The sequence below is a fragment of the Lygodium microphyllum genome, chromosome 13 (assembly GCF_053477565.2).
Source record: "Lygodium microphyllum isolate KBCC chromosome 13, Lygodium_microphyllum_v1.1.10, whole genome shotgun sequence".
NCBI lineage: Eukaryota > Viridiplantae > Streptophyta > Polypodiopsida > Schizaeales > Lygodiaceae > Lygodium > Lygodium microphyllum.
Window position 1 is genome coordinate 112,089,745 of NC_141147.1, and position 26,639 is coordinate 112,116,383.

At 40.7% G+C, this 26,639-nt stretch overlaps 1 protein-coding gene across 7 annotated transcripts in view; it reads left to right on the forward strand.

The window, feature by feature from the left end:
* Nucleotides 1-22,394, forward strand: part of LOC148027064 (uncharacterized) — a 110,873-nt gene extending 88,479 nt beyond the window's left edge. For 4 of the 7 annotated variants that reach the window (XM_087691599.1, XM_087691596.1, XM_087691602.1 and 1 more), the window contains 4 exons: nt 18,963-19,084; nt 19,204-19,353; nt 19,472-19,725; nt 20,136-20,679. In XM_087691599.1, the coding sequence (XP_087547725.1) occupies nt 18,963-19,084; nt 19,204-19,260 (179 nt within the window). In that variant the 3' untranslated portion in view covers nt 19,261-19,353; nt 19,472-19,725; nt 20,136-20,679. Of the gene's footprint in view, nt 1-18,962; nt 19,085-19,203; nt 19,354-19,471; nt 19,726-20,135; nt 20,680-22,057 lie in introns of those variants that run through there. The other 3 variants (XM_087691597.1, XM_087691598.1, XM_087691601.1) reach the window with 3 other exon arrangements.
* Nucleotides 22,395-26,639: the final 4,245 nt, after the last annotated feature.

Below are 26,639 nucleotides of genomic sequence, written 5' to 3' on the forward strand. Positions count from 1 at the left end.
TTTTTATACGGGCACTTAGCCATAAAATGCCCTAATTGTCTAGAAGTGAAACAATGATTGGCAAAGGTTCCCCATTTCACATATGATTATGATTGGTGGCTCTCAAGATAGGGGCTACCAAGATCATGCCAATAGTTTCCATAGCTTCCTTTAGTAAAAGCCAATACACAATAGGGCAGGCCTCCACTTGCACCCAAACTGGGCATTCTTGTTGCACCTTTGCCAAGAGATTGTTATGGAGCATTTTCGATTTGAGCATTACTTCATAAAAGCCCCCTAGTCCCACAAAAATTTCCTCCACACAATCACCCAATAGCATTGAATTTTGCCATTGATGGATCCATGAAAGCCCTTGGATCTTGGCCATGAAGAAGAGGATGGCCTCTCTTTCATGAAAGGCCAAGAAAGAACGCAACACCATCTTGGTATCAATGGTTGTATCTAAAACATCATCCCGATCCTGATCAGAGAATGCATCACAATTGTGTTGTATGTAATCACCCAACAAAATATTGGCAAATTCCAATAATGCTTCCAATCAAGGTCTTGAGAGTCCTCGATGGGACAAACATGACCTACACATAGGAGTGCACCTAATGATCATTTTGCGGTACTTCATTAGTTTCTTCCATCAAAACATTTGAGGCATGTTTGTTGTGTTTAATCAGTAGCTGCGCATCAAGACCAGGCGGAACCTCTGAATAAAGGACCACCATCTCAGTATAGGGAACCATTTCTTCCCCTTCCTCAGCATGCAAATTAGGTCCCAAGGCCTCCACCACTTTATCAATAAAAGCAATGTTAACTCGGACATGTCTGCTGCAAATCAAATTGACAACACGATATTCCCTTTTCTATCTCCTCTTCAGGCCGCACAACACACAAAAGTGGAACCTAGATATTGGCGACCCCATGGGGTGATGACTCTACTGGCCTCATCAAAAGCCAATTGAGCTAAGGGGTTTCGAGCGCATGGCGAAGACTGACTTGATTGCTACTATTGTGCTTTTTTTGTGTGGGTGTCTGTGTGTGGGTGTTGGGGGGGGGGGATCCTTGGTGGGAGGGGAAACTAGAGCAGTAGGCTCATCGAAGGATTTGTTGGGAATAAAGGCCTCGTGCCTTTTAAATGTGCTCGGGTGTGAACACACCCTTGTCATTGTACCTAAAAACGTGCTCACTCTCTACTCTGCTCTCATGCACTCTCTCTCTTTCTCCCTGTGCGTAGTGATAGTCTGGCTCGATCTCCGTGCCTCTCCCTCACTACAAATTGGTATCAGAGCCAATGGCTCACACAAGCTGTTGAGGGGTAGATCAACAGGCGTAACAGTCTCGTGTAATAGTCTTGTGGACTGTTGAGGTCTTGTGGACTGTTGAGAGGAGCAGGCGACACGCAAAGTCTCGTGTAACAGTCTTGTGGACTATTGAGGAGCAGGTGACAGGTGGCGAGTAGACGAACAGATGGTCAAGCTGCGTGACAGGTGACGAGGCGACCTGAACGTGACGCCGAACGGTCTTCGTGACAGGTCACGAGGCAGGCGACTGGTTGGGGGTCTAGTGTGGACCATGGCGACAACAGGCATAGTGCGACGGGGCTGCACGGCGACAGCAGGCGTAATGCGATGGGCGACAGGTCATCCCGTCACAGGAATGGGGCAGAAGGTCAACGGACCCCGTCACGTTCCTATTTTTTCCTTTTTTCAAAGAAAAAATCAGATTCTACCCCTTTCTTGACGGGGTTTCGTGCGCGCAAGCACAAAATCTCAGATTTGTGCAAAATTGGCCCGGAAATTTGGGGCTTTTCCCGAATTTGGGGATCTCAACACAGAATTGGACAATCTTGCTCAGAAATTGCAAAGTCGGTGCCCGGGAATTTAGGGGTTTTCACATTTTAGTGAAATTCTTTCAATTTCACTGAAATTAGTGTACGCAAGACTTGGAAAATTTGGGGATTTGTCCAGATTTGATGCGAGCAAGATGCAACAGTGATATCTGTCTCGGAAATTGCAGAAATTTGTGACACTTTGTCCCCGACATTTGGGGCTTTTAATGTACATGCGCAAATTGGGCTGAAATTTACCCAATTTCTCGACATTGATGCACATTGGACCCTGTGCAATTTGGGGCTTTTGCAGTTTGGGAAAAATTTGTGCAGCATGTGGTCATTTGATGTACATGTAGGTTGAATTCCATGCAATTTGGACATCAACACTTGGTAAAATTTGGGGGTTTTGCTGAAATTGCTCTATTTTGGCAAAACTAGCCTGTCCTATGCATGACAGAGGAAATGCAGATGTGTGTTTGATACTTTGAGCACAAAATTTTGGGGCCTTTGACCGCTCATGTCAAATTTTATGCCCGTGGGTACATGTACTACAGAAATTGCAGCTGAAATTTTGGGATTCCTCATGTAATGTGATGCACATGCCCTTGGAACGGCTGTAATCAGTTGGATAATGCTGTAGCACATGGTCTGGTGCTTCTGAAAATTTAATTACAGATCTGAAATCTGTGCTTCTGCATGGTCATTTATTGCTGATTGGTACTTGTTTGTACCTTGGTCACTTGGGTGACAGTTTGGGCCTGCATTTGCTGGTTTTTTTGTCACATTTGGGCTGAAAATCATGGCTGGCAGCAATGACAGTAGTAATCTGATGCACATAAAGAAGTTTGAAGGTGCATATAACTTTGTAGTTTGGCAAAAGCAGTGCTACAATATCCTGTTACAAAAGAAGCAGGCAAAGTCGATCAAAACCAAAGGGGCAAAGCCCATGGACATGGATTAGGATGATTGGGATGAGTTAAATGAGCTTGTATGCTCAACCATAGAGCTATCGATTTCTGATGCCTTGCTCTTCAACATTGAAGGTTTGGATTCTGCATATGCTATATGGACTAGACTGGAAGAACTGTATGCACAAAAGAGTGCTGCAAGCAAAGTGTATTGGCTGAAAAAGCTTATGGATTTGCGTATGAAAGAGGGTACAGCAATGTCTACTCATTTGAGTGAGTTTAACTCCATTTTCAGCCAGCTGGTTGCCTTGAAGTTCATGATTGATGAGGAATTTAAGGCTACTTTCTTGCTTTGCACTCTACCAGAGAGTTGGGATACATTTAGGACTGCTATGAGCAATTCTAATGTAATCCTTTTGTATGTTGATGCAGAGAGTGCTGTACTTATGGAAGAGATGAATTGGCAGAACAATGCATCCAGTAAGTCTTCCAGTGCTTTGCATACTAGGGGCAGATCACAGCAAAAGGGCAAATATGATGGCAAGGGACACAGTAAATCACGTGGCAAAGATGTTGAATGCCATCATTGTGGCAAGAAGGGCCACTTTAAACGTGACTGCTACAAATGGAAGAAAGAGAAAGGAAAAGGCAAGAAGACAGATGATAGCAAGGAACAGAAGAAGGACAATCAGCCTAAGAAGAGCAGTGTAAAAATTGAAGAGATGAATGTAGTCACTCATGATAGTGACAGTGGGAGTGATGTACTCTTTGTCTCTTCACACTTTGGTACACATGCTTTACTTGCAGATACAGATGATGACATGCATACCTGGATTCTTGATTCAGGTGCTTCCTTCCATGTCACCCCTCGTCGTGAGTGGTTTTCCGCCTATACAAGGGGTTGACATGGTGTTGTTCATCTTGGGGACAACTATGCATGTGAGATTGTAGGTATTGGCAGTGTGCAGGTACAGTTTCAGCATGGCTCTATCTTTACATTTCAGTATGTACGACATGTACCTCAGCTCAAGAAGAGCTTAATTAGCACAGGGCAGCTAGATGATGATGGTTTTCATATCACCTTTGGTGATGGAAAATGGAAGATCTGTAAGGGATCAAGAGTGATTGCCAGAGGTTACAAGAGTGATACTTTGTATTCACTTCATGTATCTAGTGTGCGTGACCATGTTGTTGCCGTGACCGACCTACCAAACATTTCTTTGTGGCATGGCCGGTTGGGACACATGAGTCAAACAGGAATGAAAGTGCTTTCTCGTTTGGGTTACGTGCCTTGTCTTTGTTATGCTGATTTTGAGCATTGTGATGATCGTATTTATGGCAAACATGCATAGACGTCTCACAAAAAGTCTCTTTCTTTGAAATCTTCTTCTCTAGAATTAGTACATTCGGATGTATGTCAAATGCTAGGATTATCTTTAGGGGGAAAGAAATATTTTGTCACCTTTGTCGATGATGCTACACGGAAAGTATCTTTAGGGGGGGGGGGGGTTTCCCCAAGAAGCGTGGTTGGGCAAGCCATCTTCATATGCTCATCTGAAAGTGTTTGGCTGCGAGGCTTTTGTGCACATTCGTAAAGAAAAACGCAGCAAATTGGAGCCAAAGTCTTATAAATGCATTTTCCTAGGATATGGTGACAAGGGTGAAATGGGGTACAAATTGTGGATCCCGAGAAAAGGAAAGTAGTACGCAGCAATGACGTTATCTTCCGGGAAGATCGCATGCACAAACAACCCAAAACGACTAAGGAGGTCCGTAGGGTTGTATTCCGGGAAGAAATACTTTTTGGACAGCAAAATGTGCCCGCTGTACACAGCAGCAAATACCTGCTGTAAATGAACCTGTAAATGCAGGAAATGATGCTGGAAATGATCAGCTAGCTATTGCCCATGAAAATGAGCCTACATATGCAAGAACAGCAAGACAACAAGCTGTTAATGCTGATTTGCAGCTTGAAATGCCAGGACAGCATGCTGAATATGGAAATTTGAAGGAACAGCCAACAAACAATGACCATTGGGTTAGGAGATCATCTAGGGCTACTAGACAACCTGACAGGTTTGTTCCTAGTGCAATTAATGTGGCTGATTATGGCTGATTATGTCATGTTTACAGACTGTGGTGAACCGTCCATCTTCAAGGAAGCAATGGACAAACAGGATAGCAAGAAATTGTATAAAGCCATGCTGTCAGAGATGGAATCTCTTGAAAACAATGGCACTTGGGGCTTGGTGCAGTTGCCTAAAGGGTAGAAAACCCTTCCATGCAAATGGGTTTATAAGATGGTCACTTCTGGTTCCTCACCAAAGTACAAAGCAAGATTGGTTGCAAAGGGGTACAAGCAGGAGCATGGAATTGACTTTGATGAGATTTTCTCTCCTGTAGTCAAGATGACTAAATTGAGAACCATTTTGGGCTTGATTGTAGTTGAGGATATGGAGCTCATACAGATGGATGTAAAGACCGCGTTTTTACATGGTGATCTGCATGAAGACATATATATGCAGCAGCCTGAAGGGTTTGTTGAACAAGGGAAGGAGAAAATGGTATGTAAACTCAAAAGGAGTTTTTTATGGGCTGAAACAAGCACCAAGAGAATGGTATCATAAGTTTGATACATACATGCAGTCCCAAGGTTTTCATAGAAGTCAAGTGGATCACTGCTTGTACACCAAGAAGGTAGCAGATGGCAACCTGATTATCTTGGTTTTGTATGTTGATGACATGCTGATTGCTGGCAGGGATACTCATGCCTTGGATTCATTGAAGCAAAGTCTTCATGGCAGCTTTGACATGAAGGATCTTGGTGATGCAAATCACTTTCTTGGCATGCGAATACTCAGAGATAGATTGAAAGGCTTACTCTATCTATCTCAGCATGAGTATATCTCCAAAGTTTTGCAGCGTTTCAATATGGAGGGGGGGAAAAAAATTGGGGTTCTATTGCCTCCATATGTGAAACTTAGTGCAGAGGACAGCCCTACATTTGATGATGAGAAGGGTGAAATGGCCAAGATACCATATGCTTCAGCTATTGGCAGTTTGATGTATGCTATGGTTGCTACACGTCTTGACATTGCCTTTGCAGTGGGAGTGGTTAGGAGATACGTGGCAACTCCTGGCAAAAAGCATTGGGATGCAGTGAAAGGGCCACTTTTGGGTATGTGTTTACTTTCACAGGAGGAGCAGTCTCTTGGATCTCCAAGCTACAAAAGTGTGTTGCATTGTCTACTATAGAGGCAAAGTATGTGGCTGCTACTGAGGCATGCAAGGAGGCTTTATGGCTTTCACGTCTGGTGGGAGAGCTTGGCATCACAGAGTTACTTGTTCTCCATTGTGATAGTGAGAGTGCTATCATGCTAGCATGGAATCCTATCTTTCATGCAAAGACAAAGCACATACAGGTGAAGTACCACTTCATTAGAGATGTACTTGACAGCAAGAGCATTGAGCTTGTCAAAGTGCATACAGATGATAACCCTGCAGATCTTCTGACGAAGGGTCTTCCAGCAAAGCGGTTTGCTCATTTCCGACAGATGATGGGAGTTGGATAGATATATGTATTTCAGCTTTTTACATACCTAGACTTAGCTGATTCTTTTCTTCTCTTAAGGCACATTGCCTTTAGGTGGGAGATTGTTGGGAATAAGTGCCTCGTGCCTTTTAAATGTGCTCGGGTGTGAACACACCCTTAGCACTTGTACTTACATATATATATCTATCTAAAAACCTAAAGGTACACTCTTGTCATTGTACTTGAAAACGTGCTCACTCTCTACTCTGCTCTCACGCACTCTCTTTGTTTCTCGTTGCGCATAGCGACAGTCTGTCTTGATCTCCGTGCCTCTCCCTCACTACAAGATTTATCCCCGTGACATGAATGAGTGCAAAGAGGGTCTTGGGATGACCAGGAGGAATCAATAGCTGTTGTGGATAGAGAAGTCTCCTTTGCTTTTCCTTTGTTGCAGCAAGCTTTTGTCCATTCCTTTGTGTCCAAATCTAAAGAGGAGACAAGCTGCTTGCCTTTAGGCTAAGGAGGTTGCTTTTCCTTTGTTGCGGCAAGCTTTTGTCCATTCCTTTGTGTCCAAATCTAAAGAGGAGACAAGCTGCTTGCCTTTAGGCTAAGGAGGTTGGTGGGCGATCCTTTGCTAAGTAAAGATAGGAGTCATGCTTTGGTCTTGTTCTTTATCCAGGGGCTAATCCACAACAGTGTTCTTTTAGCCAATTGACCACACAAAAAAAAAAGACCTACAAAAGTACCCCACTTAAGCCAGAACCAAAGGGGCTGCATGCCCATACAATTGAGGTGCAACCAACTGGGTTGCTCCCCGGTGGTATCCCATAGCATACATAACTCGTTTCTATTCGCTACCTTCAAACTAGGGGGTACCAACACATGGCCTTTGGCAGCCATTGCATCCTTAAGAAGGGCCCAATAGAGAGTCAAACAATTCTCCACTTCCACCCACACTAGACCTTGTTGCTTGAGTAAACATTGAAATTTTGGCAGTGGACGCCATGAGACAATGTGCACCAACAGTTTTTTAAAAGAAAAAGGGCTATTTATGGAGGAAATCCTAGATCAAAGTGGAGAGAAGCACAACCTCATAAATAAAATCCACATGCACCAACAAAAATCTCCTTCACACAATTAATCTAAAGGATAGAGGTCAACCGCTATCAATCTTGCCAAGCATGGAAATGGGGCTGTGAAGAGGAGGATAACTCCTTGCTCATGGAGAGCTGAAAAGGAATAAGCTCTTGAGTTGACACTTGCATATCCAAAACCTCTTCCTCTACACAGGTAGGGATAGCTTGATGATTATACTCAACATATTCTTCCAAGAGAATATTCACAAACTCAAGCAATTTTGCCCAATTCGGTTCCTACAAATTTTGTGAAGTGGAACTGCGAATGGTCGTGTTACCATGAACCATGCCCCGCTCTTCCAAAAAGAACCAGGGCAACAAAGACCGAAGGGTGTCAATCAGCGCACATGGCATGAAAGAGAGACAATGAAAGAGCAACCATGTGACTGTGTGCATCTGAAATAGCCCCACCACCCATGCTTTTAGGAGTGCAAGCATGGCTCTAAGAGATCCACGAGATACCTATATGTAAAGTGTCGTTTTTCCATAGCATAAAAATTGGATGTCCCGTAAAAACCCTTAAGGTGGAAGCAGTCCAAGGCAAAAGCGGGAAAAAATATGTGAGCGTAGGAAGCATAATGGACTATGCCACTTTAAGGTGAACATGGAAAGGGCAGGCTTAGGATTTCCAGTACAGAAATATTGCCTCCAATTTCAGAGGAATCTGTTGCAACAATTGCTTGGACTGAACATCAACGCCCAAGGGGTAACCCAAATGCTGCATGACATTTCCAACATGGGGAATTGCCATTCCTTGTCATTGCAAAGGCTACAAATCCAGTTCAGTACAGCCGGTGAGGGAGGATTTGGCTGCATTGATACGATGACCGAAGGCCTATCCAAAAGGTTTCCATACATCTAATGCCTTGTGGAGGTTCTCTCGTTCCTCTTTGAGAATCATGAACATGCCATTTGCTAGCAATTGGCCCACAAAATGTTTGCCAAAGGGAAGAGAGAGACCAGCCAGTTGTCTTGTGGTCACTAAGTGAGCACACATGGAAAGGATCGGATAGGTTGCTAGGTCAAAGAACAAGGGGCTCAAAGGGCAACCATGTCTGATGGATCACACAAGGGTGAATGGCTCAGTGATCCCACCATTCATCCAAACCCCCCTTCACAATAGTGGTCTTTTCCGGACATTTAGCCATGAAATGTCCCAATTGTCCATATGAAAAAGAACGCCCAACAAAGGTTCCCCTCGTCAAATGATAGTGCAACGAAGGCATTCCAAGACTATTCAAGCACAACTAGCTAGGCCTTTTGCGCGTGGTATCCCACAACATGCACAGGCGGTTGCGATTGGTAGCCCGCAAGCTAGGGGTAACCAATATTGTGCCAATCACTTCCATAGCATCCTTGAGCAATGGCCAATAGATTGTGAGACAACATTCAACTTCAACCCATACCGTGCATTCCTCCTGTAACAACCAAATAGTTTGCCGATGGTCTCCAAGCCACTACATGCGCTAGGCGTTTGTCAAAGAATAGAGGGACTTTGGCCAGAAGATCATCCTGGGCACTTGGAATATCTCATAGAAGCCTCGTGGACCAACAAAAATTTCCTCTACAAAGTCGACTTGCAAAATGGAGTTTAACCATCGGCAGATCCAGGAGAGCATTGGAATCTTACCGGTGAAAAAGAGGATGACTCTTCTTTCATAGAAGGCTGAAAAAGAGCGTAGTGCAGTCTTGGTATCTACAGTAGCATCTAAAACATCCTCTTTATCCTGGGCTGGAAAGGATTCATGGTTGTGTTGAACATATACACCCAACAGTGTATTGGCGAATTCCAAGAGATGTTCCTAGTCCAAATCCTAGGCCTCCTCAACAACAAAAGTCACCTTTGTATAGGAACAAACACCATGCTTAGATTGTGGAGGGGCTTGAGAATCAACCACAACATCATCAAGGGTATGCTCGTTGCATTGGAGACATGTTTACTGCATTTAATAGAACTGCAAATTAGTACCAAAGTGGACATCGGAACAAGAGGCAGCCATCTCCGTACAAGGAACCATTTCTTGCCATTCTTCATCATCCAAATCGGGCCCCTAGGCATCCACCACCTGATCTATGAAGGCTATGTTCAATTTTGGCATGGTGCAAGACCTCAATGCTATTGACCCCCTCCCCTTTCCAAAAATTTCCAATGCTTCCTAGCTTGCAAGGGAGGAGAGTTGGCAGATATAATGTTTCATGGCTCAAGAATGTGTGTCAACTAATGAATGACAAAGAGAAAGGAATAAAATGAAAGGAAACGTATGTGTTTACAAAGTGACTATATTATTTGTGCAAGTAAATTTAGACTATGTAAATGATGTAGGACCTTTCTACAGAAGAAGCTAATCATAAAAGTTAGGATTGTATTCCATGACAACGTAATGGTCCATGTGACTTGGCTTGATGCCCACATGCATGATGTATGTGAGTATATCTGTGAGACAATCTCTTGTGTATAGGTGGCTAGCAATGTGAAATTCCTCCTCATAGAGTAGTCTATCCAAATATGGAAGACCATCAGGTCAGCAAAGAAAAAAACACAGACACAAATGAAATTCTACCAAGACTACACAGAAATGTCACTCAGAAAGGACAGCTATTGTGGAGCAAACAATATCCATCCAAGGAGCAGCAATGTTAGGAAGAACCAGATTAGTTGACACCATAGAGGAAATCTACCATAACACTAAACCATGAACATGGGTTACATGACCATGGATGCCCGATACTGAATAAAAAATGAAGCCATTCTGAGTATGCCAAATATGCCACAAGGCTGCCCATCTAAGGAAATGGAAGAGGAGGAATAATCTGAATGCAAAGAGGACGTAGAAGTCATCTTTTCCATAATCCACGAACGAGCTGATATCCGGTACTGAATCGCAGAAGACCACACGTGGGAAACAAAACTCCAAATTTGTCCAGCAACAGGGCAAGAGACAAAGAGATGAAGCACTATTTCATCACACGTAGTGCATAATACACAACGACGAGCAGAGATCTTGTGGACACGCAACACATCCCCAGTTGGAAGACCTTCAATAAGCAGCCTCCACATGAATACTTTACCCTAATATCAAACCTTAGACTTCGAGAGCTGGATGAATCTTTCCTGCCACTTCTTTTTGCTATCTCGAAGATGCCATAATTTATTAGCCTTACCCATGACCCATCTCTTGGCCTCCACCATTTGATGATATATTTGGTTAGTTGACCTTTTCTCAAAATCATCAGGAATCACAAACATCCAATCATGCTAGGGAAACAATGGCTGTAACGTAGGCAAAGGAGAGAACCTCAAAAGCCTATCCTGTATAGACGACCAAATGCCGTGATAACCTCTAGGCACTTGAAAGTGCTGACAAATACGTCGAAAAGAATAAAGACAACGAGCCTGCCCAGGAATGACACCATTAAGGACTGATTACAATCCCAAACGAGCCATCTGATTAAACTTGTCTCTCTGCAAATCTTTATCAGGCCAATCCAACAACGTGGAGGTAGCCAACACTTTACCTTGCCGCAAATTCTCCTCCTTTTACGAAAATCAGAAGGGTGCCAAACTGCAAACATAACATTGCTTGCCAAGATGCGATCAAATGAGAAAGGAGAAAAGACTGGGAGACCTAAATAGGTCTTGTGGAATTAAGCACATGTCACCAAAAAGCATGAATAACCATGCTGCCATGAGAGATACTAGTGTTTTCTATACAAAATTTTTCAATATCTGACCAGGGATGATTCTCTACACATAGTGCCTATAAAAGAGCTAGCCTCAAAGCTGCCATATGCAAATTAACATCCAACACCCTCTCTCTCTCTCTCTCTCTCTCTCTCTCTCTCTCTCTCTTCTTGCAAAAATAAGCCAGCATACAGATTATTGTGCAGCCTCTAGGTTATTCTATAGATAGGTTACAGGCCCTAGGTCAGTGCGACCTCAAGGGCAGCACGTTAGATGGGGAGCACCAAACAGAAGTGCATGCCCAAGGCAGCATCTCGTCTTCTTGGCTCTTCCCTCCTCTCTCCTCTCTCATCTCTCCTCCCTCCTCTTCTCTATGATGGGGGTGGGCCTAGGGTTGCGATGGCCTCTCCTCTCCTCTCCTCTACGATGGGGTTGGGCCTAGGGTTGCGATAGCTTGAGGTAGGTGACCTAGGGTAGTGCCATCACTTCTCTCTCTCTCTCTCTCTCTCTCTCTCTCTCTCTCTCTCTCTCTCTCTCTCTCTTTTCGTTACATCATGCCTACCAAACAGAATGGTAACAACTCACATGAAGCAAGCCTTCTAGCCAGCCAAAAAATTCTAACAATTCACATGTCAAGCCAAAGGACTACCAAATCCTAGCACACAAACATCATTTTGGCAGCACAATAGAAGTAGAGTGAACAATATCAAACCAACGAGTAGCTACATCAAGGAGAACCAGGTCCATTGAAACCGTGGAAGAGATTTGTCATAATAGTAATCCTCAAACATAGGCCACATGACCACGAATGCCTAAGGCCGAATTAAAGATGACCATGGGTGTGCCAAATGTGCCATAGAGCGGTTCATATGAGAAAATGGAAGAGGCATGGATGATTTGATTGCAAAATTGGATGAAGAAGGCATCTTGCCCAGGACCAAGACTAGATGGACGTTTGTTGCTAGGTCACCGAGGTCCACACATGGGAAACAAAGCTCCAAATCTATTAGGCTAGAGGGCAAGAGATGAAGAGATAAAGCAATGTCTCATCACATGTAGTGCAAAAGATACATCTACCATGTGAGATCTTGCGGGCACATAGCACATCCCTAGTGGAAAGACCTCCAATAAGCAGTCTCGACATAAAAACATTCCCTTGATAATGAATCTTGGACCTCCACAATTGAATAAATCTGTCCCACCACTTCACTTTGCTATCCCGAGCACACTAAACTTTATTGGCTTTCTTAAATACTCATCTCTTATCCTCTACCATTTTATGGTACATCTGATTAGCCAACCTTCTTTGAAAGTCATCAAGTTTCACAAACATCCAGTCCTGCCAAGGGGAAGCAAGCTGAAAAGTAGGCAATGGATTATATTGTTGAACTCTTGCAAGGTTGACCAAATGTGACTATAGCCTCTTGGCACCCAAAAGCATAGTTGTCTTCGTATGACGTATGGTAGTGTTTGTACCGTACGATCCATATGGGACGTATCCGTATGATATTTTGGGTCTATTTGGGCCACCTCATCTGCGTGTCTTGCATCCCCAGCGCCCCCGTCTTTAGTCTTGCGTGTTCCGCCTGCCTGCATTGCACTTTTTGGGAGGGTGGGAAGCCTTGGATACCTCATCCCACCCCCTTTTCCAGCCATGCACTCCCCCCCTCCCCCTCCCCCTCCCAGCCCTCTTTGGTTTCCTTCCAGCTGGCAGCCCTCTCTTTGACCATTGACCCCTCTTTGACTGTTTGAACTTTGACCCTTCTCTCATCTACAAAAGGTGCTCCTCTCTTCCATGCTTCCACACCAATTCAGCAAGCACTTATCATTCTCATCTTCCTCTCTTAGATCTTGATTCTTGAATGGACTTGTCATTAGCCATTCTCGAATCTCATCTTCCATCCTCTCTTTTCTGCACCCTATCGAAGCATTTTTCATTCTCAAATCTCATCTCCCATCCCCTCTATCCCGCACCCTATCAAAGTATTTGCCATTCTCATCTCCCATCCCCTCTCTCTCACTCTTGCTCTTTCAACTTTACCCCAACCCTCAGGCCTCTCGAGTCTTCAACTTTCAAGACTCAAGTTTCAAGAGTCGAGACTCAAGCATCTCACTCACTCACATGTGTAATTAATCAAATGTGCAATTAAAAGATGCACATGTGTTGCACATGTGAGGTGCAAGCTACTTTCTCACAGTTGAAGACCTAAGGACCCTGTGAAAAAGATGGGTGTCAAAGACAAAAGTTGTAACAAGTTATACTTTGTTAGATTCTAGGTGAATTTTTGTGTCAGTTTGCCCCTAGGATTATTAATTGGCCATTAAGTGTTAGTGGTGACACTAGGGACTAGGCATTAATTAATGGATTAATGCTTGTCCAAGGGTCAATTAATGCATGAAACCAGCCTTCCTTCTTGGAATGGGTGGTGATAACCTGATTTAAGAGTTAATTACAACAATAAATAAATGCACATAAAATGAAATACACACTTTACCATAACATTCTTGGACAATAGACATCCTGTTGGCCTCAAAATTGGCGCCCCTTGCAGTATTTCTTTAGCTTTTATTCAATTGGAAGGAGTACAACTTGAGATTCTTCAATCTCCTCTTGCTAACCAATTGCTCTTGCTGTCATAAATGTCCAGCAAGCCTTTTAGGTCATTTGCCTCTTGTTTCACCCAGGACTTCTTCTCCAATTTGACCCTTGGCTGGCCAAATGCTGCCCCAAATCAATTCAGGATGGGCTGGCTCCTGAAATCCCTTGATAACCTTCAATTATCAGTTGCTGATTTCAATCCCTTGAGCCTTCAATCTTTGGCACGGATCCCAAGGTGGCTGCTAAACCCTAATTTCTGCTGTGAATTAGGGTTTACTGCAAAAATTACATATCAACCCACCAAAAATGGTTGCAAATGGCCTAGCCAATACATAAACCTATCGTGAATATGGGAGAACATCCAATCAAGCAATGCTCTAGGAGGCACGCCCACACCAATGGGATATCCGAAGTGCCAAGTAATATCACCTTTACAAACAACTCCTCCCTCCTAACGCAATACTTGGAAATTAGTCTTTGTATAAGAAATCAATGTAGATTTTTGAGAATTTACATGAAGGCCCAAAGCTAAACCAAATAGACGTCAAATAGCCATTGCTCGAGGTTCATTCAGCCTTAAGAAACATAAAGGAGTCATCTGCCAATGATTGACCCAAAAGTTGACCACTTGGAGAGAGAAACCAATAATATCCCCATCATCAGCCATCACATCGAGCAAAGAGGGTATCGGGTGAGTAACCAATGCAAACAATGTGAGAGGACATCCTTGACAAAGAGAAGGAGATAAGGCAAACTCATCTTTGACTCCCCCATCAAGCATAACATGTGCCATTGCATCCCAATTGATAGTGTCAATAAAAGAACTCATGCGGGGACCAAAGCCCATGGTAGTCATCAATTGCCGCATGAAAGAGCAATCCAGTAGATCAAAGCACCAGGAGGAAACTCATGTTATTGAACACGGAATGCATCTCGAGAGGTCAACAACATGCCATGAGCATCAAACCACAAAGTAGAATCCAAGGCACCTTTACCAACCATTGCAGTCGCAAGCACACGAGATGATTGAGGTTCACAATAGAATTCTTTACCTCTATGTTGAAAGGTCTATGTGATATTATCAGAGACTGAATGCGCACGAATCGAATGAGCTCCCTAGTGAGCATGGCATTTAACCATGAAAACCCAAGGAGCATCATTGGACACTTGTTGACCCTAATTGACAAGATGTGACTCACCAGTAAGCCTAGCCTGAAGGGAATCTGTATTAGTGAATCTGTGCAAACCAAGAAGTGCGGGGGGGAGGGATAGATTGTTGCGGCACAACTTGGTGTTCACACTCCGGCATATCCACCTCAAGATCCAAACTACCCTGTAAGACATCTTGAGCATGATCACATTCAAAGACATAAATGACCCAACTGGCTACATTTGAAACAATGTCCTACAAAACTTCCCCATTTAAGCTCAAAAACCAACATATGCAACCCTGGTGCCTCAAATTAGGATGAAAATTTCCAGTATCCCAAAGCATGCATGCTCTTGTTCTTGTTCCACAAGGCCAAGTAGGCTCCACCGACACTTGATCAAGAGATCTCAATACAAGTGGAAGAAGCCGCCAAAGGTGAGAAGGGAAATTAACTGCCTCTACCCAAATTGGGCATGCCTGTCTAAGAATATCCTGAAATTCCTCCATGGGTCTCCATGGGACAGCATGAACCAACTGACCATCGAGAAACAGAGAGATACATTGCATTATCCATGAACATCCAAAGAATGAAAGCGAAAAATCCTTTAGGGCCATCATAAATCTCCTCTACAAGAGGGGCCTATAGTTGGCCTAAAGTATCAGTCTGACATGCCTCATCCTTTAGTAGCATTAACTGCAGCCATGCTGTAATATGGGGAATCAAAGGAGTCTTTCCTGTAAAATAAAAGATGTTTGCCCTCGCATGGAAGGCAGCAATCTGTTGTAATACTATTTCTGTCCCCATGACAGCCACCACAGGAACACCATCTGGTAAAGAATTTACTTTTCCTTCATTCACACATGCATAATCATTCATCAGATTGTTTGCACTAGCAAGCATATACTGGAAAGACTCATTGGTCTGCAAGCAAGGTGCACACACATCTTGTTGAGACATCTCACCTTGGTACATGCTCCCCTACCCATGCAAAGGAGGGGAACCACCTTGCTGCAACGATTCCAAAACAGTCATATATTTAGGATCCAACACTATCTTGCAATGCTTGCCTGCTTCATCACCTTCAGCATTCTCAGGAATGTCCTTGTGTCCCGAGAATCCTCATCCGAATCCAAAGCATCTTTACTTTCTACCCCAGCCAAGTGCTGATCAAGAAAATCCACATCAATGCGACAAGCAGTGTCCGTTTCTGCACTTATGATGTCCTGCATTGGTGTGTCCCATGTCCGATAAACACCATCCACCTGCCTTTGTATTTGTTGCTGAGCTAGTACACTCTGCAGGATGGGCACAGGACAGACTGCATGTGAGCTGCAGGTGCCCTATTGGGCAGCAGCGCAAGCATGAAACTAGATGGGAGCTGGACATGGCTGTATAGTCTCAGGATGCGCAGGACAGGCTGCACTGTTTCCTGTGGACAGATCCCTATTTATGGACACACGAGCCAACCAACTGTTAGAGACTAGCCTTTAATAGAACAGTACAACCATATCCAGTAATTTGATTAACAAGACGAAGGGAGGCAGATTGCTCTTGCATAGACCCCCAAATACACCAACACAGCATTGGCTCAGAAACCTTTGCACCCCTTGTGGTATTTGCAACCTCTTTATTCCATGAATCCAAGATACATGAAACTACAATCAGTTGGCACTTTTGCCACTCATGAGCAGAGTCCTAAATTCTTTGGATACAAGATATCAGCTGTAAATTTACATCCATTGAATTGGTTCAGCTGATCTAACACAATCTGGATCTCCTGCCATGTGGGTGAGGGCAACAACAGTCCAAAGAGCAGTCAGTCGTCAGCTTCCAAGAAGGCAGAGCATTAGCTTGACAGTCAATCAGACTCTGCAATAGAGAGAACAGCCATGAACAGCACTGGGACAGCTTCATTTAAGTTTAGACAGTTCTATCCAGTAGGAAAATAGCTTTGTCAAGGCAGCCAACAGATTCACAAAGCATAATAATATATGGGCTTCAACCTAGAGTTCCTTATGCAGTAGGATAGAACAAGAGAAGGTTCAAGAAACTAAAGGCTTTTTAGCAAGTATGAATGAAATGTTAACACTTGCAGAAAGAGCATTAGAAAGACATAAAATACAGCCAGAATCTATGTTAGCCCACATTGAGAACCCCATTTTTGAGAAAGAAGAGCAAAAGTTTATTTGAGGTTGCTTGTGCAATCAGGAACCATGAAAATGAGACAATGTCCAAAACTATCCCCTAGCGTCTAGATATTACAGTCTATTCACAATACTTAAGAGAACATGTTAAATGGCTTACAAGCCCCAATTTCCTCTACAAGTAAGATACTTGTAATTTTTAATGTAAGCTAGCTAAAAAACAAGATGGGTGAGATAATCTTGTTTGAAGGTATAAGATAGTGGAGCTCTTTGATAAACAATCAGTTCCACATGAACCTGAAAGAATTTTAGAAGTTTATACTAGATGAATAAGAAATATCGTTTACCAAGAGTACTTGGTAAAGTGGAAGGATTCTCCAAACAAGAGTTCAGCATGCGATCAGGTAAGCACCATTCAAGAAATGTTTTCCAATTTAGAGTTAGATTTTGAGTTCTGTTTTCAAGAACAAAAATAGTTACTGAGGAGGAAGTGTCACTAAATTAACATTATAGTTGATTGATGTAACAAATAGCAAAAAAGGTTTCTAGCAGTTATGACCATTTGTGTATAGTAGAATATACACATGAGGAGTCTTAACATACGATTAAGTAAGCGCATTTAAGAAAGGTTTTCCAATTTAGAGTTAGATCTTTCAAGTTCTGTTTTTAACAACAAAAATAGTTATTGAGGAGGAAGTATCACGTAAATTAACATAATAGTTTATTGATGTTTCTAGCAGTTAGGACCATTTGTGTATAGTAGAATATACACATGAGGGATTAGGGGGGACTGCACCTAATCAAATAACAGGTTTAGGCTTTGAATTTGTGTGAAGATGGACCAAAGCCAAGTTGATGATGTGGCAAGCATGCATTAAACTTACTAAGGGATTATTGAAATAACCAATAAAGTGCTGTGCCAAGGCTAAGACAGCTCAATTCCCATGTTTTCTAACCTAAAACTGTGAATCAGACCGGCAATCAGCCATAGCAGCCATAGCCAACCTACACTGGATCACATCTTGAGGCCATGTCACAGCAGCCAAAACTCACTAAAACTTGCCAGCCAATTTATTAAGTAACAAATTTGCATATCCATCGAGCATTCATGAAAGACATTAGTATGGACAGTGGCGACTATAGTCTGTAATCTTTTGGATAATTGCTTTCACTGAACTGTGGCAGAACAGCTCTATAAATCCCAAACTCGCCTCAAGATTGGAGAATTATGCATCTGTAACTCACCTTTTGTACAAGCTTGTTTGAAAGTACAGACATGGCTATCATTGACCACCATATCCTACATGCTATCTTGACATCTCTAGGAGGCTCCATCTAAGCCAATGGTTGATTCTTGAAATAACCTGCTCCGAAGAATGTTTTCCAAGGATATTTATTTGTCTTTGGTTCATGACTTCTAAGCCATGTCACATCATCCAATACCTACTTTATCTTAACATCACACCCAATTTTCGGAGCGACAAATCTGCATAACCACTGACCATTAATCACAGATATCAATATGGGCAGCAACTCCTATTACATGGATTGTCTAGCTCAATAGAGACCTCTGCAAATACAGCAAATCAAGCTGCCTTTGTACATAGCCTCTATTGAGGAGATTCCCCATGTCTAACATCACAATCAACAACTCCTATTACATAGATTGGCTAGCTTGATAGAGACCTCTTCGCATGCAGTAATGTAACTTGCCGTGCTTCGCCTCTATTGAAGAGATCCCCAATGCCTAATACCATGCCCTAGGGTGACTAATGTTTTTTTGTGCTTCCTCTTATCTACAAGCATGGTATATGACATCAAAGATATAACTAAATAACCAAGAATTCCCCTAAAAAGTCTAATACAAGGACTATATGAATTGTTCAACCTATATTCATCAGTTCTCTTAACTAATGCAACATCCTACGAGACCTGTATTCCATGTGTTGAAGTCTAATTCAGAGCTGGTTATCTTGTATTATTCACAGAAGAAATAGAAAAGAGAGAGAGAAGTTGGAAACTGACTGAGGCAAACATGAGGGCAGAACTTAGTAGACGAATGGCACAGCTTCATGAAGCACAGAAAGATTATGAGCCTTTATTGGCAGAGGTCAAGCTTCTAATTGTCATCACACTATCAATCATGTGCATTGCTGGACATTGTAAAGTAATGCCCGTACAGCTACTATTTACATATAATATTGTTTTTATTGATTTTGTTCCAAACAGAAATTGGTAATGCCAAGCGGACTAGCTAGAGTAAGAAAAATACCTTCAAACAAATAGCAGAATATTTGTGAGCACATTTCCTCACAGAAAAAAAGAGCATCTAAGATGCAGAAGCAATGCTATCTTGACTGAGGCAGCAATTCCTGAATGGTAAGCATTTACATGAAAATGTGTCGATTCTGTCACTTCTGCTGCTTTTAATTGAGAGGTATGAACTGTATGGACATGTATTCTTACTTCATGTACAATTTCATTGATTCAAATGCAGAGAAGAACTTGGGCAAGTTAATTGGTCATCGCTATTTCAATTCCCAGTCCAACCAATCATATATGTATCATCCTCAAACCTAAATCGTGTCTTCTCTTCTACAGTCGTCCTCACATGTAAGTTTTTACTATGTTTTGCTCTATTATAAGATTAATCCTTCATTTTTTTTGTTTGTATTGAGTTTATGATGCAGGCAGGTATGATACAAGGGTATATTTGAGCACTTATCTCTCTTGAAGAGCTCCTTTGCTGAGGTAAGTTTTCACCTTTCTATGGTCATGGATGTGTTGACAAACACTCATAGTTCCTCGTCTCCCTACTCCAAATGATCTCACAACCTCCCTAGTAACTCCCTATAAGTTATTGGGTTTAGGGTTTAGGTTCTCAATTAAATTTGTATTAAGTGTTTGATGTGCTATGTGCAAGTGTAAGATAATTGTATATTGAAGCTTCCACATCCCTTGAAAAGTATCTTTGTCGAGGTAAATTCTTATCCATTTTAAATCATGGATACACAAATAACACATGCATTTGATTTCTAGTCTCGCAAATCCTTAGCTCTCTACTACAAATTACCTTATACTCTCTATTAGTGATGGACATTCACTTTGAAATTCTATGTTATAAAGTGATAACTAATCATTTTTTGTATTTGTTTTGGTAGCTCAAAATGTTAAAGAGAAGAGCAAATATCCTTTCAATGGAAGTGCACAATAGAAAGGATGAAGATGAAAATTGGATCATTGATACTTACCATGGTTCCTTTTTGGGAGGATACTCGTGACTATTACCAGTGGATTCTAGCAACGTGAGTGAAGCATTTGTGCAACATATCTTCTTGCAAAAGTAAGTCCATGCTAAATCAACATTATGGATTGGCACGATGCTAATAGTAAGCTCCATCAGTGCTACAAGTTTTGTTGAATGATCAAAGTCTAACTATTTTGTTATCTTGTTTTCTCTGTGGTATATGCATCAAATTGTATAGAGTGGCAAGCATTGAGAGCATGATAATTAAATTCAAGTGTTTTTGTGTAGACATTGTTTAAGTTGTTTTAGGGACATATACACAAAGCTTGCAAAAAGTCTAATATTATTTTATGATACTAAGTAGATATTGCCCAAAGGTAATAGAGAATTTGGAACTCTTAAATATATCCCTCTACCACAACTTGCAAATATGGATTGGACAATGTGTAGCCATAATATTTTTCACATGTACCATACAAATATAATAAGACATATTGAGCTTTATGAAGCTAAGCACAAGCTCCAAAGTTTTGGAGTATGACGGGTTATATAATACCAAAAGCACATACATAATTGCTAGCAATTGTACTAGAAATAAATTTATCATCAAGAACCACTCATAGTCTCGATACAATTGAATGTCATGCTATAAGGGGTATAGTTTTTGGATAAAGAGATAGAGTGAAGTATAATTATATGTTTTTAGTGTCACTTCCAAACTAACATTTTTTCTAAATTGCATGTTCTTTGTGGTATGATCAACTACTTGTCTAGTGACAGACTATTGATGATGGATGATGCAAAAGATTGAACAACTTAGTCTTGACCAATATACTCCTGATAATAGTGTTGTGGATGTCTACATTCTTTGTCCAAAAGTGAGTTTGAAATGTTGCAAATGGAGGAGAATTGTCTCTTAAGCATCATTCAATAGAAAGTTGTCTTGGAAATGAAAAATCCACCAATTAATTTGTTTAAAGGCTAGATATAGAAAAATACAAAGCTTAAGTGAGAGTACAATTACAAGTTTTGAACGCAGCTTAACTTTGCATGCGAACGTACCTTTCCATTTAAAAGTTACAATCACATCAAAGATTCAAACACTCACTTTTCATTTCATACTTGCATTATATTACCTCATTCCACTTTCCTTCCTACCAATGTATCCATACTCTTCTCCCATAATGAATGCTTGTGTCCACTTCAATAAATGAATGAGCAAGTCTTGTTTTACTAAGATTATTTAGTGTTATGAATAATTGTTTCCTTTGCACATAATTCACAAATATGCATCTATTATATTTTCTAAATGTATTGTATGTACACATGTAGTGCCATCTATATGCCTCTTTTTTTAATAAATTAACATTAGTGCACTCCTTTGGCTCCAATGCACTTGTTATCAAGCTTTATAGAATGGTGATGTTGATATTACTAAGCTCACCTTATCAAGTTCATCCTAAAACTTATTATCTTCAAGTTTTAGAGAACCGCCCTTCTATATAGCAATATTTAACAATTTCCTTGAGCCAGCATCATTTGGCCTTCTAGGTCCAAGCAAAATCATCTTGGAATGTTAATAGCTCAACCTTGAAAATCACATACTAGAACTTAGCTTGGTTTAAGTCTTGTTTGGCAATAGTAATGGCTTGATGAGTATCGATGCTACTCCCACCATATCTTGTAGCCTCTACAATGGATTGTCTACAAAATCATACTTAATGAGATAACCAAAGGTGTCCTTGACAAGATTGCTATATGGCACTTTTTCCTATATTTTTAGATATTGAAATATGTACAATAATGTCAAGTACTAAACTCCATCCATTGTGATAGGCATCAAGGAGGCAAGGTTGGGCTTGTTAAGGTTCCATTCCTTAAAAGAAGATGGATTTAGTAAGCTATTATTGTTGGCTCCTTGACAAACTTGCACTCCATGTAGGTGATTGTGAGGGTTTTGAAACATGTATCTAGTTACTTTCCTCTATCATTCTCGAGAAGGTTTGGCACAAGTAAGACTATTAAAGGCACAAAATCACACTTTGATGAATCACACTCAACAAGTGTGCATGACTTTAAGTCTAGATCTGTTACTACAAATGCTTTATACCATGGAAACACACATTCCAAGCACCCCACCGAAAAAAAACCATAATCTTTTTGTGATTCTTTCTTGCAATTGATGTATAATACTTATTGAGATATCCACACTAACTCAAGCTTGTCAATATTGCATGTACGAGGAACAAAAGTTATTGCAAACTCGTGAATGGCTTGGAGGTCGATATCAAGTCTAATCAAGATGTGCTTAAGCTATAGGGTCTTCAAAAATACGTGTAAAATGGTAGAAGAAGACTTGATATAATATATATTGCAACACAAGGATACATGTCTACAATCCTAAAAAGCTTTTAACATGATTTACTTATGAGTCCTAACCTTTTCTCTCACAAAGATAGACTATCAAATTCATGTCTTTTTTGTGATAGTCAAGTCTTTTTTATATCTATGGTTGTTGGTTGAGTATCATCAAATAAGTCAATCACATCTCTCTCTAGTCATCTACAAGCCCTTCATGGAGATTGTGAATCACCATGGGAGAGCTCCATATAGTATTCCCAAAACCTTCCAAGGACAGTGCAATAGAGATCCTATAGAACCTCGTGTACCACTTTCTAGAAGTTGGCTTTTGGGGATGAGCGGCTCACACCCTTGCTATATTCATCAAATCTTTCAAGGCCATAGTGTTGGATCTCTATCTCCTTTGTGGTAGCCTTTGATTTCTTGGACAAGCTTGTGCAAGCGAAGAGCCTTACCATGTGCTCTAGAGTGGCATGGATGACTTATCTCCTTGTGCTCCATGTGTGGTGGCATGTCAATCTTGGTTGAGAAGCACTTTGTAGCTTGCTTATCTATTGATGAAAATGAGGAGGGAAGGTCAATTTAACCCTTCAAATCCTAAAGTTGTTTAAATGATGGGCACACATATATGTAGTCAAAAAATTGCATGACCAAGATGTTGAAATCGGAATGTAATCAAAATTTATAGTGATATGTAAGGGTGCAAGAAGAGTGCATTTCTTCTCGTTTAAAAACATCAAGGCATTTGGTCAAAGTTTGGCATCTGAGGTGCCCCAATGTTTGACAAAAAAAGTTTGACATCTGAGGTGTCTCATAGCATTCTAATATTATTAAGTAATAAGGCAAATGTATCTTGACGATAAGCATATGTAAAATATCAAAGAGTTCAGGTCAATGCGATCAAAGCCAATCAATATGATAACATAATTTGCATGCTCTCTACACCCATGGGAACATCTATATCAAGCTCCATTGCATTTGAATATAGTTAAGCAATACAACCAATTTATTCTACTTAGAATCATACATGTGTAAAAAGTCAAAGAATTGAGATCAACACTATTGACAATGAGTGCTATTACACCACAATTTGGACACTCCCTATACTTGTTTGGGTATATACATGAAGTTCCAGTGCATTGCGATGGCATTAAGCAATAATTGACCTTATTGAGAAGAGTAAGAGATCAAATAATTAGCATTGAAATTATTGTTACCAAAAGGTAGGATACTATAATGTGCATGCTCTCTACATCTGTATGGATGTGTGCCAAGTTTCATCACCTTCAGGTATAGTTGAGAAATAAAAACTAATTCATTTTGTTGAGAATTATGCATGAGTAAAAGATATAAACATTAGGACTATCAAAAGTAAATAATATGACACCATGTTTTTGAAATTATAATCATGTGTAAGTAAAATATCAAAGAATTAATATTAGCATCTCTTATACTAGTATTGTACATTCATATATGAGAGAAGATAATGAAAACTAAAGGTAACTTAGAACCCACAAAAACTTCTTATATGCACATTCATATATGAGAGAAGATGATGAAAACTAAAGGTAACTTAGAACCCACAAAAACTTATTGTATGCTTCTCTCTCTCTCTCTCTCTCTCTCTCTCTCTCTCTCTCTCTCTCTCTCTCTCTCTCTCTCTCTCTCTCTCTCTCTCTCTCTCTCTCTCTCTCTCTCTCTCTCTCTCTCTCTCTCTCTCTCTCTCTCTCTCTCTCTATGTCTGTCTCTCTCTCCATTGACTCTACATCCCATCATTGCTTTCTCTAAACTAGAATTCAAGCGGTATCCATGGGAGCTTGTGATTGGAGTGAGGAGTGTGAGAAGTCAAGTTGTAGTGTGAATGGTAAAAAATTGAAGGAGTTTTTTGACATGACCAATTCAAGTCTTTACCAGGTTAAAGGACTTCTTGTAAGTTGCTAAAAAAATAACCAATTCCAATAATTGTAGTGTGAAAATGGCTTCTTTCACAAATGGTTCAAAATAAACTAGTTCTAATGCATCCAAGCATGAAATCAACTTTAGAATATCTAGCTTGCATATCTCCAATGTGAAATCAGATCCAAAAATAACCAATCTTTGTCCATATCAAAATCTTCATGTAACATTTTCTTTAATGCTCCCACATCCATAAGAGACCTTTTTACAACAAGCATACCATCCATATACAAGATCAATTTAATAAGGCTATAACAATAATCTATCTCACTTCTTATATAGACTTGAGATCTCATGAGAGCATCAAAGTTATAATACCAGTCCTTGGGAGCTTGTTTAATCCATATCAACTCTTGTTGAGCTTACATGTACTAATTGTTTCTTGCACTACACAATAAAACCTTATGATTGTTATGTGTAAATATCCTAGTGCAAATTCACAAGTAAGAGAATTGTCTTAGTATCCATTTGGACAAATTTCATTTCCTCTTTTGGCAACCAATCCAAGCATCATATGAAGAGTGGTCATCTTGACTACTGGTGAGAAGATTTCATCAAAGTTAATACAATTTATTTACTTGAACCCTTTAGCTCCCAATCTTATATTATACTTAAGTAATGCGTCAAATAGAGATATCTTCAGCTTATAAACCCATTTGCATGGTAGAACATGCTTGCCCTTCGGCAAGGAAACCAATTCTTAAGTAGGGGTTAAGAGAATGACACTTGAGAATTGGTTTCTCAAGTGTCATTCTCTTAACCATGACATACTCAAGAGATGGAGTGTATCTTTTTGGTGGTCTAGAAACTCTCGTAGATTATCCCAACCCCTACTCAACTTGAGCATCTCGTTATCCCAATAGTCCATCTCCTACTATATGTAAGGCTAGCTAGCTTGATGTGGCACTCCCACCTCAACATCTCTTAGATGTCCTAGCTATGCATCATGTGGGAGAGATCATATATGTTGCTCATATGGTGATAGGCCATCCTCTTGAAATACTAGCATGTGTATCTTAATGGTCTTTATGGGTTTTTTGTGTATCTTCTCCTCATTAAAGATAACATCATGCGTGCATGCTATCTTTTTAGCCTCTAGATCTCATAGATGGCATCCCAGGTCTCCTAAATCACCATATCCAAGAAAAATATATTGCCTGACATTAGGATCAGGCTTTTTTTACTTGTCCTATGCATATGAGCTTCATAACCAAACATCTATAAGTGGTCATAAGAGGGTTTCTTACTAGACCGCACCTCCTCTAGAGTTTTGCCATCCAATCACTAGCCATAAGTGAGACATATATACAATAGCATACTCCAAAGTCCTTTGACCCAGTCAAAGAGAAGGCTTCCATACCATTGTATGATGAGTGTCAGTTATCTTGCTTAAAAATATTCCTTATGCTCTTGAGTATATTTGCAAAGTACAAATGGAGCAATGTAAGTGTGATTGATTCAAGTATATACTATGTTGATCTTATTATTATATAAAAATGTGAACTAAATTTTAATGCTTTTTTAGGTTTTCAAAACATTCAAATGGCACATATTGCCATCCAAAAATACAATACTTGAGTCTCATAATGATAGAAGACAAGTGTTGTGGGAACTAGACATGGATTACAAGACTATATATATATATCTATGTCAATGATTGAATGCTCTTTCAAGGCAAATATGAGTTTATGGCTACATCTTCAAAGTGTAGTGCTAACAGGCATTATCAAGATCATCAAGGTTAAACAATCCCCCCTTTTAGACACTTTTGCAAGTTGGAAAGCTAAATAGGACCATATAAGAAAGAGTCAACATCCATGGATAGTAATGCCTTGATTGTTGCTTCCATTTTAGGCTCCAATATCTAAGAACAATTTCGATTGTCGTCCCCAGCTTTTTCTCCTGCGGAATGTACACCAGAGGAAGCATCTTCCAAAAGATGTAACTACTCGAGTGCTCCTTATATGGTGCATCCATGAACTCTCTTTAAACGCAAGAGATTTGTTGCTCGCAATGGACAATCATTCCTACATATAGATGTGTAAAGACAAACAATACATAGAGAAAACATTACAATTAGTGCACATCTATGCGCCACAAT